This window comes from Urocitellus parryii, chromosome 5 (assembly GCF_045843805.1).
Source record: "Urocitellus parryii isolate mUroPar1 chromosome 5, mUroPar1.hap1, whole genome shotgun sequence".
In the NCBI taxonomy this organism is placed as follows: domain Eukaryota; kingdom Metazoa; phylum Chordata; class Mammalia; order Rodentia; family Sciuridae; genus Urocitellus; species Urocitellus parryii.
Genome location: NC_135535.1, coordinates 31184725 through 31203204, shown reverse-complemented (window position 1 = coordinate 31203204; position 18480 = coordinate 31184725). Strand labels below are relative to the sequence as shown.

General features: G+C 33.9%; 1 protein-coding gene across 1 annotated transcript in view; it reads right to left on the bottom strand.

Moving 5' to 3' along the window:
- Positions 1–18480, bottom strand: part of Cep290 (centrosomal protein 290) — a 90983-nt gene that overhangs the window by 17828 nt on the left and 54675 nt on the right. Inside the window, exons 39-43 of the mRNA XM_026397740.2 lie at positions 17445–17582; positions 15275–15496; positions 14934–15056; positions 11092–11237; positions 10631–10786 (exon numbers count right to left, since the gene is read on the bottom strand). Coding sequence (XP_026253525.2) covers positions 10631–10786; positions 11092–11237; positions 14934–15056; positions 15275–15496; positions 17445–17582 — 785 coding nt within the window. The remainder of the gene's footprint in view (positions 1–10630; positions 10787–11091; positions 11238–14933; positions 15057–15274; positions 15497–17444; positions 17583–18480) is intronic.

Genomic DNA, 18480 nt, shown 5'->3' with positions numbered 1-18480 from the left:
GTATTCCTGTTTGGATTTATTCTGCTTTTATTTCAGGCTCTCTAGCCTTACAATTTTTTCAGGCGAATTGGGAAAAATGGTTGGCTCAAGGTTTGAAGTTATTCGGCCCTGAGAGAGAGAAAATTGATATAATCATTTTCCTCCTCTCCGTTTCTGTTTCATTCTGTTTTGGCTTTCTTCTATCCTATCTTATTGGGTTACGTTACCTTTATAGTAGATTAGAATCTAGTAAAAAACAAACCGAAAAACTGTTAAGTAAATTGTTAGAGGTCCAAGCCATGGCAGAAAACATATTAGGTCAAGCAAAACAAAAGGTCTCTCAAGCTAGTCAGACAGAAGAAAATTTGAAGAAAGCAAGCTCAGGGGAAAAACGGTCGTCAGATAGGGAGGCTGCTACTAACTCCGTTCCACCACCAGAGGGCGTAATTCAACCAACAGCTTTACCTGCCTCCATAGATGATGAACGGAATCCTGAGGCAGGACCCCAAAAATTAGCATGCCCTGTAGTTGAGCGGGGAGAAGAAAGAGAACGAGTTTACCGTGCCTTAGATTTCAAAATAGTAAAGCAATTAAAGGAAGCTGTAGCAACCTACGGCCCGGCCGCTCCCTTCACAGTCAGTATGGTCGAATCTATTACCAGCTGGGACTTAACACCAGCAGATTGGGCTAACGTGTGTCACTCTGTGCTAAATGGAGGACAATATTTATTATGGAAAATTGCCAATGAGGAATTTTGCAAGGAGACAGCTAGGCGAAATGCAGCAGCAGGTTACCCTGAAAGACATTTACAAATGTTACTAGGGAGAGGAGATTTTGAAGGTCAGAGGCAACAGATCGGATATGATCCTGGCATATACGCTCAGGTCGCTATAAATGCAATTAGGGCATGGAAAACTTTGAAGGGACAAGGGGATTTACAAGGTCAACTATCTAAGATAATACAAGGAGTTAATGAGCCCTACGCTGACTTTGTAGCTAGACTTATTGAAGCAGCCTCTGAGACATTTGAAAATACAGAACAGGCAATGCCATTTATAAAACAACTGGCTTATAATCAAGCAAATCGTTGCTGCAAAGAGGTCATTAGACCATGGAAACAGGAAGATTTAAACACATATATTAAATTATGTAGAGACATTAATGAACAAGGACAAGTCATGGCAGCTGAAGTAAAACAGGCTTTAGGTACCAAGCCAAAAATATGCTATAATTGCAATCAAGAAGGACATTTTAAAAGAAATTGCCCCATAGGAGGAGGGTTTAACAAAGCTAGGTATCAAAAGAGTAGAATCCCGGGTATTTGCCCACGATGCCATAGAGGGAGACATTGGGCTAATGAATGCCATTCTCAAACCACCATAGAGGGTATTCCGTTATCAAAAAATGGACAAAGACCAAGTGTCTACCCACGATATCATGGAGAAAGGTATCAGGCCCCGTTGCCAAAAAACGAATTGGAGGGCCCAATGCCCCGGGGCCCAAAACCACAAATATACGGGGCAATGGAGGAACCCAACAGCACCATCAAGGTGGTGCCCAGGACGCATTATCCATTAGATCCCTCATCAGACAGACTAGAGGGAGCGCAGGGTTGGACATCTGTGCCTCTGCCAGAGCAGTATTAACTCCAGAGATGGGAGTTCAAATCATTCCCACAGGAGTAAAAGGACCTCTTCACCAGGGAACAGTAGGCTTATTATTAGGACGCAGTTCTTCTACACTTAAAGGACTTATGATAAGTCCTGGGGTAATTGATCCCGATTATGAGGGAGAAATAAAAATCATAGCTAGTTCTCCAAGAGGTATATCAGTAATTTCATCAGGAGATAGAATAGCACAGTTATTAATAATACCAAGCCTACATGATAAATTTTCCAGTTGTAATGTAGAAAGAGGTTCCAAGGGATTAGGCTCCACAGGTGTAGACTGGGCTATGCTATCTTTAAATTTAGATTCTCGCCCTATGCTAAAATTAAATATTCAAGGACATGATTTTAATGGACTGCTGGACACAGGCGCTGACCTCAGCATCATATCTCGCCAGGAATGGCCTAAGCACTGGCCATTACAACAAGCCACACAAACGCTTAGAGGCCTAGGAGTGGCGACTAATCCCCATAGAAGTGCAATGGTATTAGATTGGAAAGATCCTGAAGGATGTGAAGGAACTATACAGCCCTATGTATTGGACCATCTCCCCATAAATTTATGGGGACGAGACGTCCTAGATCAATTAGGATTGACATTAACAAATAACGTCAATCCTAACACGCCCACTACTAGGGCAAAACAAGGCTTTAGAAAAGAAAAGAGATTAAGAGATCAAGAACAAGATATAACAGCACCAATTCAAATAGATCAAGAAATAAATAAACATGGATTGGGTTTTCAAAAAGGGCCACTGAGACAATCAAAATTACTTGGAAATCAGAAAGACCAGTGTGGGTTCCTCAGTGGCCCCTAACTAAAGAAAAGATACAAGTAGCCCATGATCTGGTCAAACAGCAATTAGCGGAAGGACATATACAACCTTCCGTATCTCCCCTTAATACTCCCATTTTTGTCATTAAAAAGAAATCTGGTAAATGGAGATTATTACAAGATTTAAGAGCCATTAATAATGAGATGGTTATTATGGGACCTGCTCAATCAGGGATTCCCCAATTGTCTGCTCTACCAAAAACCTGGCATGTTCTAGCTATAGATATTAAGGATTGTTTCTTCTCAATTCCAATTCATCCCGAGGATAGTCCACATTTTGCATTTACTATCCCTGCACTGAATCATGAAGGTCCTGATCAGAGATATGAATGGAAAGTACTCCCTCAAGGGATGGCTAACAGCCCAACTTTGTGCCAAATTTATGTTGATAAAGCAATCCAGCCACTTAGAAATCAAAATCCTGAACTACAGATATTTCACTATATGGATGATGTGTTAATGGCACATAAAGATAAAAACACATTGCTAGAATGTTATGCCACGCTTACAAACTTATTAAAAAATTATAATCTAGAGATAGCAATAGATAAAGTACAATTAAATCTTCCAATTAATTATTTAGGAGTTCTATTATCCTCAACCATGGTCCGTCCACCAAAAATTCAAATACGAGTAGATCAACTCAAATCGCTTAATGACTTTCAAAAGTTATTGGGAGATATAAATTGGATAAGGCCTTATCTAGGCATACCAACAGGAGAATTAGGACCTTTATTTGATATTCTAAAAGGTCCGTCAGATCCAAATTCACCCCACATGTTAACGCCTGAAGCTAGAAAGGCATTAAAAATCATTGAAACATATATGGAAAATATGCATTTGGATAGAATTGATATAAGTTTGCCTTTATTATTTATTGTACTACCGACAAAAAATATTCCTACAGGGGTATTTTGGCAAGAAGGTCCATTATTTTGGATACATTTATCTTACTCTCCTAATACTATTCTTACTAGATATCCTGAGGCTGTAGAGCAATTAATACTCAAAGGAATAAAAGCAGCAAAAGGAGTGTTTGGGATTTCTCCCAATAAAATTATTACTCCATATACTATGGATCAAATTGATGAGTTAGCTAATGAGTTAAATACTTGGGCAATAATCATGTGTAAATCTAGTGTTGCATTTGATAATCACTTGCCATCTAATCCTTTGTTGTCTTTTTGGTCTAAGCATCCTGTAGTTTTTCCAAAAATGACAAAAAAAAACCCTATCATAAATGCTCCAAATATATTCACTGATGGGTCAAACAATGGTACAGCAGCAGTAGTTACTCCTGATCAAACTTTTACATTTTTAGTACCCAAACAATCAGCTCAAAAGGTAGAGCTCAATGCAGTATTGCAAGCTTTTATGATGTTCAAAGATTCTACATTTAATTTATTTTCTGATAGTCAGTATGTAGTTAATGCTATTGTATCTCTTGAAGATGCTGGTAGGATTTCTCCTTCCTCTACTGTTTTCTCTTTGTTTTCTGCTATACAAAGTCTAATCTGGAATAGAAAGGATCCATTCTTTATAGGACATATCAGAGCACATACAGGATTGCCTGGAGCCCTTAGTTTGGGAAATGAACTAGCAGATAAATCTACACCTGACATACATATTTTCTCCACAATAGAAGAAGCTATAAATTTTCATAAAAGGTTCCATGTCAATGCTAATACTTTACAAAAACGTTTTAAAATAACTAAAGAACAAGCCAGACATATAATAAAACAATGTCAAAATTGTGTGACATTTTTGCCACAAGTTAATCTTGGAGTCAATCCTAGAGGACTGATACCTAACCATATTTGGCAGATGGACGTCACACACTTGCCAGAATTTGGAAAATTAAAATATTTACATGTTACAGTTGATACTTCTTCTGGATTTTTGATGGGCTCCCTTCACCCCGGAGAAAAAACTAAAGATGTTATAGCTCATTGCTTACAAAATTTTGCCACTGTGGGTGTTCCTAAACAGTTAAAAACTGATAACGGTCCTGGTTACACCTCCAAGTCTTTTAAACAATTTTGCTCATCATTTGGCATTACTCATATAACAGGAATCCCATACAACCCACAGGGACAAGGCATAGTTCAAAGAGCTCATCAAACTATTAAAATGTACTTATTAAAACAAAAGGAGGGAATTAGTAAGGGGTATATATCCCCCAAAGATAAACTTAAAATAACCCTTTTTACTCTAAACTTTCTAAATTTGGATTCATCAGGACTTAGTGCTGCGGAAAGACATATGTATCCGAAAAATGTACATAAGCCTAAGGTACTTTGGAAAGATATTCTAACAGGACAATGGAAAGGTCCGGATCCAGTAATCGTCTGGAGTCGGGGCTCCGTCTGTGTTTTTCCACAGGAGGAACAGCAACCAATTTGGATTCCAGAGAGATTAACTAAAACAATTTCTACAGAAAAAGAAGATGATTTGACTCAAATCCATAACAGCTGATATCCAGAGTTCCAGCCTGGCTATTCTTACATCTGCGACAGTGATTTACCACGGTGCCTTTTTCAATATCTATTTTATTATTTGCATTTTTCCCACATCATAAAGTTCTATTTTATTTTATTTTATTTTATTTTACCTTATTTTTTAAGCTCATACAAACCTAGGTTAATGTTTTTCTGATCAGTTTTATTTTTTGACTGTGTTTTATTTTTTTTAACTGTAAAGTTTTTAAAAATTGCAATGGAGATTTCACCTAGCTATAGCTACAAGGCCTTTATTTACTATTGTCTTATATGTTCTATGTTATGTATGCACTGTTTTGTGTTGTATGTCTGTATGTGTGTATGTCCATATTTCATTTATAAGGAGCGCTCATGTATAAATAGATACAAGTATCAAAAAAAAAAAATTAAGTCACGTGACTTATATGGTTTAATTTACATTAGGTAAACAGCTGTTATAAATTTTGCTTTTAAAGGTGGTTAACAGATCTGTTTGTTTACTTTCACCTTTCCTTTTCATTATATTTCATAATTCTGTTCAGGATAATGTCTCTTTAGCAACATGGCCATAATTCCCATCTCCATCCCAGTGCCGGTGAAGACTAAGATAAAACCAAACTACAACTTTTATGATAGCTATCACAGTAAACTGTATAAACTGATACATCAATCAATATAACTCAATAAGACTGCTCAATCAAGGACTTAATTTACTTTGGGAGGAAATGGACATATTGATAGACTCCTCCACTTTGAACTGCTCAATCAAGGACTTAATTTACTTTGGGAGGATATGGACATATTGATAGACTCCTCCACTTTGAACTGCTTACACAACTTGCCTGGACTATGTATCACCTGTATGCATTGTGCTCTATTTGTTGATACAGCGAACTGGTAGTGCTAAATATCTTAGCCGATGTATCACCAGTGTTTCCAAAGGAGCCGTCAATTGGCTTGGTGTCGTGGCAATTCTGCGTCTTTCTCCCTTCTGCTAGTGATGGTCTAAATTTGGGGGCCAACAGAGGTGAGGCAAGAACCTCACCCCCCCACTGGCACCAAGGTTAAATTTGGGGGCCAACAGAGGTGAGGCAAGAACCTCACCCCCCCACTGGTGCTTAGGCCTATCCACAAGCATGGCTATGCTGGACCGGTAGTCAGTGACGGGTTGATCTGGTTACAGTGGATTCAACCTAAGACAGGAAACTGACGTGTAAAGGTCAGTTCTCCCATGACGGGTAAGAACCACATGTTATATTGGACAACCTAACAGGCACGGTCCCTAGCCACATTTGCCTGTTGTTTAATTAAACAGAAGGGGGCAGATGCTAGGAGCCACAGCAAAAATATTGATACAGGCACCTTTGAGTTTAGTGACTGCCAGCCAGCCATTCAGATTATGATTATGTTAAGTTACATTCATATGGTAATTGGACTCCTGCTGTTTACCTGGGCCCGTTTCGGGACTCAGGTTACTCATGTCACTCTTGTAATGGGAGAGTTCCCATTGGTTGGGAAAGGATGGTAGGAGGGTGTTCCGGGGGAAGTGGAGCCCCCCCCCACCCACCCCCCCCCGGCTCAGGTAGGAGACACGTGGATGGACCCACTTGTTAGGGGACGCACACGGCCTCTCACAAAATAAAACTTTGTTTCAGTTTGGCTGGCTTGTGTTTTTGTGCCCAACCAGGTTGCAAGATTGCAAGCCAGCGTGCACTGACAGCCCAGTAGGGAAGCGCCAAGCAGGAGTGCGGCAGGCCGTGCTCGGTGACAGCAGCGGCAGGAGCGGGGCTCAGCCAGCTCGCTCGGCCTGCGGCCGGCGAGCAGCCTGCAGCAAGTATATGTTCTAATTTTTTCAAAACTCCAAAATTTTAATATAAACGTTGCCATCACAATTTATATTTTAAAATAATCCTCTACAGAGGATTTAATGAAGGACTCCTTTAAACTGTCAGGTAAGAAATGCAGTTTGACCAATAAAAAACAATTACAGAAATACATTCCAGCTGGGAGCGATGGTGCTTGCCTGTAATCCCAGAGGTCTGGGAGGCTGAGACAGAAGAATCGAGAGTTCAAAGGCAGCCTCAGCAACTTCGAGGCACCAGGCAATTCAATGAGACTCTGTCTCTAAATAAAATACAAAATAGAGCTGGGATGTGGCTCAGGGGTTGAGTACCCCTGAGTTCAATCCCCCGCACCAAACGGGAAAAAAAAAAAAAAGGAAAAAGAAAAAGAAATATATTCCATATTTTTAAATAGCATTTATATCAATTTATATGTCATTATATAAGACAGTTAAAATATCCACTATTCTAAAAGCATTATGAAATAAATGCATAATATCCATGGTCAGTCTCAAAAAGCTCAAAGATATAAAAAAATTCTTAATGGTTCCAGATAATAATCTGTCACTTTGAATCTAAACATGTCTACCTGGTCTACATCACCCTCCACAATCTGGCACAACCAAACTTATTGTCCAGGAGACTACCTTTATTCAAGCAAATAAATCTACTTTGACCCAAACATGAAATATTCACTCTTGCCTCTCTGCTAGAGTGATTCATATCTGAAATTGATCCTTAAAATTCAGAAGTTCTTTGAATTTGAAAAGAAGACAAGATAGTTTCTTGTATGAAATCTTCTCCAACTACTACAGCCTTTACAGATTAACACTAATAATAATAATAATAATAATAAAAGGCCCTTAAAAGCGTTAGAAGGTTTCAAAAGTAAAATGATTTGATCCTTGCAAAAACTACAAAGGCTACTGAAAGAGGTTTGTTTGTTTGCTTGTTTTTAACATAGGTTTAGATTCAGAAAAATGGAAGAGAAAGATCCATTGCTGGGACTACACAGCAACTTTAAACAGTTATCAAGAGAAAGAATTTCTTGATCTTTTTTTCCCTATCAAGGAAAATTATGAAGAATTTAAAAAATAGTAACTTAAATGGAAAGAGGATGGAATGTAAGTTAGCAGTCCACCAGAATATTATGTAAAGGTGCTCCACTTATAGGTCCATATCACATTCATACTGACACAATATTAGACATTAATAAAGAAGCATTACTCTCAAAAGTACAGGAAATGAAAACAAAATTAAACTGGATTATATCAAACTAAAAAGCTTCCGCACAGCAAAGGAAATAATCAACAAAATCAAGAGACAAATACAGAATGGAAGTAAATATTTACAAACTATTCACCTGCCAAGAAATTAATTTCCAAAATAGATAAAGAACTCTAAAAGCTTAACAGCAAAAACAATCTAATTTAAAAATTTCAAAAGAAGACATGCAAATGGCCAAGAGGCACATGAATAAAACATTCGACGTCATTAGTCCTTAGGGAAATGAAAATCAAAACCACAATGAGAAAATCAAAACTGTCTCACAACAGAAAGTCTATTATCAAAAAGACAAAAGATAATAAGAGCTGGTAAGGATATGAAAAAAGATCCTTATATACTGTTGGTGGGACTATAAATCAGTAGAATGGAGGTTCCTCAAAAAATTAAAAATAGAATTACCATATGATCCAGCAATACCACTATGATGTCTAATGTATACACACAAAGGAAAGGAAATTGTTATGTAGAAAAGACAGCTGAACTACAATGTTTATTACAGTACTAGTCATAGTAGTCAAGAAACAGAAACAATGTAAGTGTCCATCAACTAAAGAATTGATATGTAGTACACAAACACAAACCATGGAATACTATTCAGTCAAAAAAAAAAAAGTCAAATCCTGTCATTTGTGACAATATGTATGGAACTGGAGAATATCGTATTAAGTGAAATAAGCCAGACACAGAAATACCACATGATCTCACTCATACATGGAATACAAAAAAATTTACCTCACAGAACTTGAGGGTAGAATAGAGATTAGGGAGAGTGTGCAGAAAGGAGGGATGGGAAAAGGTTGGTTAAGGGATATTTAGTTAAGATAGGAGAAATAAATTCTTATGTTCACTAAGGTGACTACAGATAATAATAACGTACTATATTTCTCATAAAAATAATAGATTTTCAATGTTTTTGTCTCAAAGAAATGATAAATGTTCGAGGAGATAGATATGTTTTCCCTGACTGAACATCATACAGTTCATACATGTATTAAAACATCACATTAATATATTCAATTTTATGTCAATTAAAAATGATTATAAATTTTCAAAAAGAAGCAGTAAAGGTAATTATTAAAGATTAATAGACAAAACCATGGTAAATTTATTAAGGATAAATATCACATCTAAATATTATATGTAGATTCCAGACTTTGACAATGATTATTAACATGATTACAGATTATGATATTGTAAGCACTTAGCAGATGAAATAACAAATTCTTTATAACAAACCAAAGTTCATCTTGGAAGAAATATGTGAAACAAAAATTATAATGACAGGACAACATTTTATTTTGCTTTTTATTACTACAAGTATATGGAAGACAGTCTGGAAAAAGGAAAACAAGTCTCAAAGACTCTCTTACGAAATGGCATGATTCCCGCAGGTGGAGGGTAAGTGGTGGTTCCAGGTACAATGGAATAAACACACTCAATCCTGTCTCCCATGAGCAACTACTTGATACTGAAAACTAAACCATATAAGGCAATCAAGAATAGAATACCAGAATTTAAGTACCAGGTGACAGGCAATGAATTTAACTTTTTCTTTTCTCCTATTGTAATTGGCCTGAACACATTATTTGAAACATGTTATGTGAAACTGGAGGTAGTCAGCACTGAAGGGAAAAGTTCTAGAGAAGCTTTCTAGTTCTAACTCAAATAAGAAGAAAGGAAACACAAAGAATTAAAAAATCTTATTATTTTTGTCCTTTCTAGGTGGTCTCATGCTCCAGCCCTCAGGCAACTCCATGGTTTTCAAAAAGGCTTCAATGGGAACCCTCAACAGCTGAAATTTTTGAGTAGGATCTTTTTCTCTAATTGGTAGAGCTGTAATATCAAAGTGAAAGGGCAAAAAATAGTTTTTGTCTTCCTGCTTTCTGCCCTCCTATTGCTGACTCAGCTACAGACATGTACAACTAATGAAGTACATAGCATGGTGGGTTTAACTAAAGTCCCAGATTTGTATGAAGTACCAAAATGGGGAACCCTAAGGAAATAGGAAGTATCATAAAGAGAGGGAGACATTTCTTGAGCTATAAAGTTGTTTATGGACTTCTGGGCTCACCATTCAGCTGCACACTATATAGATCTGATCCTAATCAAATCACAATACTAAGGGTTCTGAGAACTGAATAAAACACTGCCCATGTACCAGACTGTTGACTGGTAAGTGCACAGACAGAACAGATCTGAACGGCACTAAAAAAGCTTTGAAAGCAGAACTGACAAAGGAACCATAACCCACAGAAAGGAGGGTGCAACTTGAGGCCTTAACCTAACCAATTAGACAGATTACAAGCTAAAATAAATCATCTACATTTTCCATAGAATTTAAACAAGACCTAGAGGCTCATAATGTAATATTTAAAGGTCAATAATACAATAGTACAATCTAGAATTACATTAGGAATATCTCAACTTCACTTGAGAAAAGAAAACCAGCACAACCCCAAATTGAAACAAAACACACTATTCCAAATATATGGGTCAAGCAGCTTTTCATTACAAAAGGTACTACATTTCCATGTAATAACTTACCTCATATATAATATGTCATTTTCTAAGTCAAGATTTCTCTTCTTTAATTCTTCCAACTCTTTTTCTGATTCCAAAGCTCGCACTCCCATAACTTGATCAACAGTCATGCCAGTTGTTTTTAGTTTCTTCTGCAAAGTAAGTTTCTCTTTGTCAGCTCTGTGAAATTTAATATAGAATCATGAAAATAAACCATTTAGTATTTTGCTTATTCAATTTATTAAACTACAGCTTATCAGACCAACATATGGCAATTATACCATTCTGTATTTAATCTGAATCAACTTACTTCTAAACCATAGGAAATTTCATTTAAAACTGATAAAATAAATAAAAACTGAATTATACATAATAAATAACTTAAAATAGAAAAAGGCTCATATTACCAACTATGACAAAACAATATAATTTCTGGGTCAATAGATTGGATACATAATTAGTGTTACAATGAAATTTAAGCTCACTTGGCAAAAAGATCCTTCAAAGTATTCAGCTGTTTGGTGATGGTATAGACTTCTCTCTCCTTCTCTTTTAACTTGTTTCGAATTCCTTCTATTTTGGTTTGCCATTTTTTGCCTTCTTCCCACCGAATTAATTCTTCTCTAGCACTCTGTAAACAATTCATATGTGTTAGAAAATCATAAAAATTATTTTATTTTTTAAACTCACAAATTATAATCTACCAAGAACAACAGTAAATTAATACTTCTAAGCAAATGATAATTGGTTCATTTGCTATATAATTTCTAAAATCTTTAGACATGCCAAGCTTCACTCTAAGTAGGCTTTATTCTATTACCTGTCAGACAAAATTCTGGGGAACAACTGACTAATGCCAACACCCTTGAGGAGACTTTAAATGCAAATTCTAATATAGTCATCATGGCTAAAGTAAACTTCTAACAAAGATTTTTTTTGTTTTGTTTATTTTTAATTAATTAATTAATTAATTAAAATTAGGTATATATGACAGCAGAGTGCATTTTGATTCATTGGGTACCACTGCAGCACAACTTTTTATTTCTCTGGTTGTAATAAAGAATTTTTATGTATAAATGGCCAAAGCTGATCTTGTTATAACATTGCAATCTCCTAGAATCACAGTGTATTCAAGTCTTCAATGCCTATTACTTCACTCCTATGCAATATTTAGTACTAATCACATGCCAGATACTATCTAGGGACTAGGAATAGAAGTAATGAATAAACCAGATGAAATTTTCATAAATCTTACAAACCATTTTATGTTGGAGGAGGTGAAGGGAGCAAACTGTATATAGTAAAACAGGAAACAAATCAAAACATATTGGATAGTAAATCAGCTGATGATAAGTGCTTACAAGAAAAGGAAGGGAACTAGTGCACTTCAGGAGCAGGCAACATAGCGGGTTATAGGTGGTGTCATGGCTTGTTATAATTTTTAAAAAGGAGCCAAAGAAAGTCCAAGCAATATAGGACAGTCACATGTACTCAACAAATGTCCTACTGAGCATTGATATAGTTAGAAATTTTGGTCACAATAGTCTGAGCTAAACATTTACCTCCATTTCATATACTAATACTAAGAAACTTTTGAATATTTTACCATATATTTAATTTTCTAGGAATACAATGGCCATTATAAAAAATAAGGCTATAGACATTGCTTTGCTGAGAATTACAGTTTTATCATTTTGGAAATCAAATTATAAATGGAAATGCAATCGTGACAGATGAACTACCAATAGAACATATTTGTATTACTCTATATTTGTAGCTTACAACTCACATTAATGATATGTAAAGGTAAAAGCACACAACTACCTCTGTTTTTTAACATAAACATGCCAGACTACTTACATGTTGAAATATGAATAATATAGTCATATACTTATTATTTTATGTTACTTTCCTTTCATGTTTTTCCTATAAAAATTTATTTGAGATATTATTAATAATATTCTTTAAATTATTTAAGTAATTAGTTTATATTAACCATGAATTCCATTTGTAATAGTGAAGGGGATATTATAAATTATTATATTTAGTATAAAAGGTCATTTTGGGCCTAAAAGTGTTGAGATTCATAACTTATATTTAAATTCCTAACTAGGATTATTTGTCTTATCAAAACAATCTTCTCTAATACTGGAGAACTATGTTCTCTAACATTCTTCTTCTAATATGGTTTAATTTTTTTACCTTATTTATTTAGTTTGACTAATGAGTATCCTTTAAAAAATGTAAAAATTTCAGTAAGTGGTTCATAGTTAATTTCTTTTTTCTGAAATACATATAAGAAATTATCTATATTTCTAGAAATGTAAATAATATTTGGGGGCATAATGGATGTAAATAAATGATTCTGAAGCAAGGAATGGAGTGCTTTGCCCTGATTAGGCAATTAAATTGTGTCTTGTATTACCCTCAAATTTAAGGAGAAAAGCAAGGCTGAGAGAATTTAATAATGAACAGGAAATAACAAAGGCAAATGTCAACCCGGGTCTGTTCTAGACTGAGGAAGAAAAGCAGATAAGACAGGATAGGGAGAGAATGTTTTTCTTTCAAAATATTTCTCTGCTAAAAGTCTCAGGAAAATATGGTATATTTAAAATTCTCATTCATTTAACAAATAGTGATCATCTATTAAGTGGATGCTAGAAACATAACAATGAACAAAACAAGCAAAGATACTGCTATCAAAGCTTGTAATCAAACAGGGGAAAACAAAAGATAAACACTTATATAAGTAAACGTCTAGTATGTTCAGATAACAATAAATGTACACTGAAAGGAGTACAAAACATAGGAAATTTTGTTACCTTATACATGTTTGCTATATTGTTTACAGACAAAAAACATGCTGAAATTTTAAAACACTCAATGTGAAAGCATTTTTTAATATAAATTAGAAATGTCCAAGTACTATGGAACCTGAAAAAATTTTCTTAATAGGTTTATGGATATATATGTTAAAATCAGGATTGTCCTCTGTGTTTTCTTTTTCTAGTTAATAATAATATCTTATACTTGTATAGACTAGACTTGATATCTTACAAAACTTTCACATATTATTTCATTTAATTGTCAAAATTATCTTCCATGGCAATAAAGACAGTATTATTTCAGGTTAATAAACTGAATAAACTGAAACAGAGAGGTTAGAAATTTAGGCAAATGCACAAGGTTATTGGGGCTTATTGATAGGAATCAGCTTAGGAACTGGTATCCAACGCTGGACTTACTCCCAGGTAGGGAGGCAGTTAAGAGTGCAATCCAGAGGAGTTAAGACATTTTGATCTTGCAGATTTCACCAACAAAGCTTCTGATAGAAAGCATGCTGTGGCTTCACATATACAAATGCAATCATTTTCATCAAAATTACATTGACACCGATGAGTTTTCATAGGAAAATACTGGAATAGTCTACTAAGTTATTTTAATTTCATTACTTACTTTCTCTTTGGTGCCATTACAGACATCTAATTTTCTTTTTATTAAAATTATCTTATAGTTATTAAATGTTTGGGGTAAATTTTATAATACAAATTTTTCCTAACCATACCTCCTACACAGTTTCAGGGCAAACATTACTACTAACATCAACCAATATTTCCCCAGAAAACTTCTGTTCCTTTGTTTTTTGTGGAGCTGGGAACTGAACCCAAGGCCTGCTAGACAAGCACTCTACCACTGAGCGACATTCCCAGGCATGGTATTTTCAATATACTAACAGTATATTCAATGTATTCCCATTTCTTCTTCATACCAAGTTTAGTTACATGCATTTTAGTCAATTTTACTTTTGGTTTGGGTTATTTATATTAATAATTTTTATTAGAAAATGATTTGCTAGTTGACCTTAGGAAAATATTAAGCAATTTATCTCACATGACAGAATCAATCTAATAGCAGATGGGTTATTAATTATAGCAAATACTGAATATGTTCCAAATCATTTTGTTTACCCTGAAACGACAGTCCAGCCTACTGAAGGACAAAAAATACATATATATATAAATAAATAAAAATTTAAAAAGGACACACATGGACCAAAGCAGAGATCTTAAAATCTTAAAATGTCAATGTCCAGTTTTCCCCAAAGGTCAAAAGTTCCTACCTACATAAATGGTTACTTGGAGAGAAATGATAAATACAATTGAATACTTAAGGTGTAAAAGTATTTGAAGTCAGGAAGTTGACACAGAATTGAAGTTAGCAATTCCCAAGTAAGAGTAACATTAGAGGTGCTTCCTTAAACATACTGAAAATTTCTTAAGGATGGAAACTTCTTGCCTTATATATATCCAATACCACTATCACATACCTTTTCTTTCACAGGTTTTAAATCCACCTCATCTACTCTTCTTTCTAGTTGGCTTTCTAATTTTTTAACTTTCTTTTGAAGTTCTTCAATTAAACTTTGTTTATTGTCCATCAGAGGTTTGCTCTGTAATAAATAAGAATTAACTTTACATTCTAAAAAGGCAGAGTAAAAAATACACAATAAATATTCCAATTATAGAAATCTTCTGAAGCCATCACTACCCATAGTTTCTGAATAATACTCTTAATATGAAGACAAAATTTAAAAGAGGAAATAAACTATTACCTATTACCTACATATTACAAATCAAAAACATTAATCAAAACTAAATATAAAATTACCTGTAATCCACTGGTTAGTCTTTTAATTTGCCTTTTAAGTTCATCATTTTCTTGATCAATTCCATCTTTCTCTCTAAGTATTTTATTATAGGCTTTTTGGTGTTTTTGCAATTCATTATTTAAAATATTCAAATTATCACTTAGTGAGTTCTCTCTGCTTTTACTTGTTTTAAGAGCTTCCTTTAATTTTAAAAGGTTTTCATTTAAATCTTCAATTTGTGACTAAAGATAAAGAAAGGTCTTAGTCATGAATCCTCACCACATATACCAATGACAAAAGCAACACAAAATAGAATCTATGCCATTAATACTTTTTATTACAAAGAAAAAGAAAAATTTTAAGTACAATACCCAGTATTAAAAGCCAAACTAGATATATTTTTCCATGTTCATGTTAAATGAGCCAAGTCTATTTGAAGCAAAAACTAATATTATATTAAAGAAAAAAGTCTAAAGCAATTAATTTTCAATACCCAGAAATGAAATTTTATCAATTAAATAAATGTTTATGGCTGAATTTTAAAGAAACCAGTACCTATCAATGTGCATGGAGATTGTTAAACACTATGAAGCATTAAGAGTAATATAAAACAAAAATCTCTGACGTCAAGTAGTTTCTAATCTACTTTGTAAAGACAAAACATCAAAGGGCAGCTTGTAATTCCTGGAAGTATATATAAGCCATCATGAAGGAATTCAGAGTTCTTAGCTGTTCTATATGGTGACAGTGACAGAAACAAGAAGCCATCACTATCCACAGTTTCTGAGTAATACTCTTATAATAAGTGTAATACAGTAGCTGCTTCTGTATTTTCAAAAATATGCCTAGAACTATGACTACAATAGAAGACACAATTAATATAAAAATAATCTGAAAGCCAGTTTTATCATGTTATTTGCCCTATAATGTCTTATTTGACTAAATGTATTTCTTTTGAATAAATTATTATAGATCAAATAGTATTACTACCAATAAAAAATTACTATTATAATGTTGCTCAGGAAATAATGCCAAGAGTTAATATATGGGATGACATCTAATTAAAAAGCATCTACACAGCAAAGGAAAAATGAAGAATGTGAAGAAAGAACCTACAGAACAGAAGAAAATCTTTGCTAACTACTGATTGAGGATTAGTATCTAGAATACACAATGAACTAAAAAAACTTAACACCAAAGAAATCAAATAATCCAATTAATAAATAGGCAAATGAATTAAACAGACATTTCTGAAAAGAAGTACAAATTACCAGCAAATATATATATAAAAACTCAACATCATTAGCAATTAGGGAAATGGAAATCAAAACTACACTGAGATCATCTCATATCAGTCAAATGGTAGTCATCAAGAATATAAACAATAAAAAATGCCAGAGAGGATGTGGAGAAAAAGGAACACTTTTACACCGTTGGCGGGACTGTAAATTAGTACAACCACTATGGAAATCAGTATAAAGTTTCCTCAAAAGACTAGGAACAGAAACAGCATATAACCCAGTTGTACAATTTCTTGGTATTTATCCTAAAGAATTAAAGTCATTATTCTATACTGATAAATGCTTATCCACAATTCACAATAGCCAAGTTATGGAACCAGCCTAGGTGTCCATCAATAGATGAATGGATAAAGAAAATATGGTATGTATACATAAAGGGAGTTTTACTTGGTCATAAAAAATAATGAAATAATGTCATTTTCAGGAAAATGGATGGAACTTGAGAACATTGCATTAAGCAAAATAAACCAAACTCAGAAAATCAAGGGTCATATGGTTTCTGTCAAAAACAGAAGTTAGAGAGGAAAAAGGAAAAGAAAGGAAGATCTCATGAAAATCAAAAGCAGATCAGCACAGTAAAGAAAAGGGAACAGGAGGGAAGGGAGGTAAAGGGGAAATACTAGAAAATTATATTAGTCAAATTATATTGTTTAATTGTGTTCATGTGTAAATATGTAACAATGAATTGCCACCATTATGTACAACTATAATGCACCAATAAAAAGAATGAAAAAACGATATTCTTGAAAAGTGTCTATAAGTGTATCTATCCACTAATAATGCATTACAAATCCCCTATTTATTATTAAAATTACTATTATTAAAGTGGATTCCTTTCAATGGGAACTATCAGGAATTTGGTTATATTAATGCTTATGTTGATGTTCACCTTTAGCTCTCTTGTATGTCGATCAACAATCTGTTGAACATTAAGATTTGCTTCTTTCTGAGAAGTTACAGAAATAATACGTTCTTCAGCTGCTGCTGTCATTTCTGCCCTGAGTTCCAAAAGAGCTCGACTAAGTGCCTAAAAGTTACAACATACATACATTTTTAAAGGAAAATTGATATTTTAATTGAGCAACATGACATAAAAAGTAAACAACCTTTATTTCTTGCAATTATTTTCCTAAAATCATGTATTTAATCAAATGAAATTCACAACATACTTTTCAAATGAATTTTCATAAGTGATTTATATTTAATTCTTTCCAAATTGAATAAAATGGTTTAAAATCTTGGCAATGATATGAGAAAACAGCATAAATCAATTTATATTACAAAATCTAGGCATGTTTTTCCCCCAATATCCAAATTTAGATATTATAAATCATTCACTGAGTGAATGATTTCCTTCATGATTTTAGTCATCCTTCCATATGAAATTAACTAAATTTAGGTAGAAAGGATAGATACAGGAATAGAAAACACTTGTTGAAAGTAAATTTTATGAGCTAAGAGAAAATTAGGAGCACCTCCTAAATGTTTTAGGATATCAAATCTGAGATGAGTGGGGATGAAAAAAAAACTAACAAGATAATCAACCAACGGCTTCCCATACCACCTCTGTGATTCCCTTTTTTGATCTCTCCTTCTTTTCACTGATCATATATCCTTCTAAATTACCCAAATCAAATTGTTCAAAACCGCTTAATTATTTGAAACAGACTCAGCAGCATAAAATTCTAGTAGAAAAGGAGAAAAAATGTTAAACTTTTCTTTCCTTTCCTGAAGATAATCTACAAATTACTGATGACAACATAGACAAAAAGAACTACATCTACATTTAAAAACAGCACTCAGTTAAGGTTATTTAAAAACTATCTTTGAATAAGTCTTATTTAAGTGTATTAGATAAAGCTCATTCTTTTTATTCTAACACAGATTAATGCTATTATCTTTTACCAATTTATAAGTCTTCAACT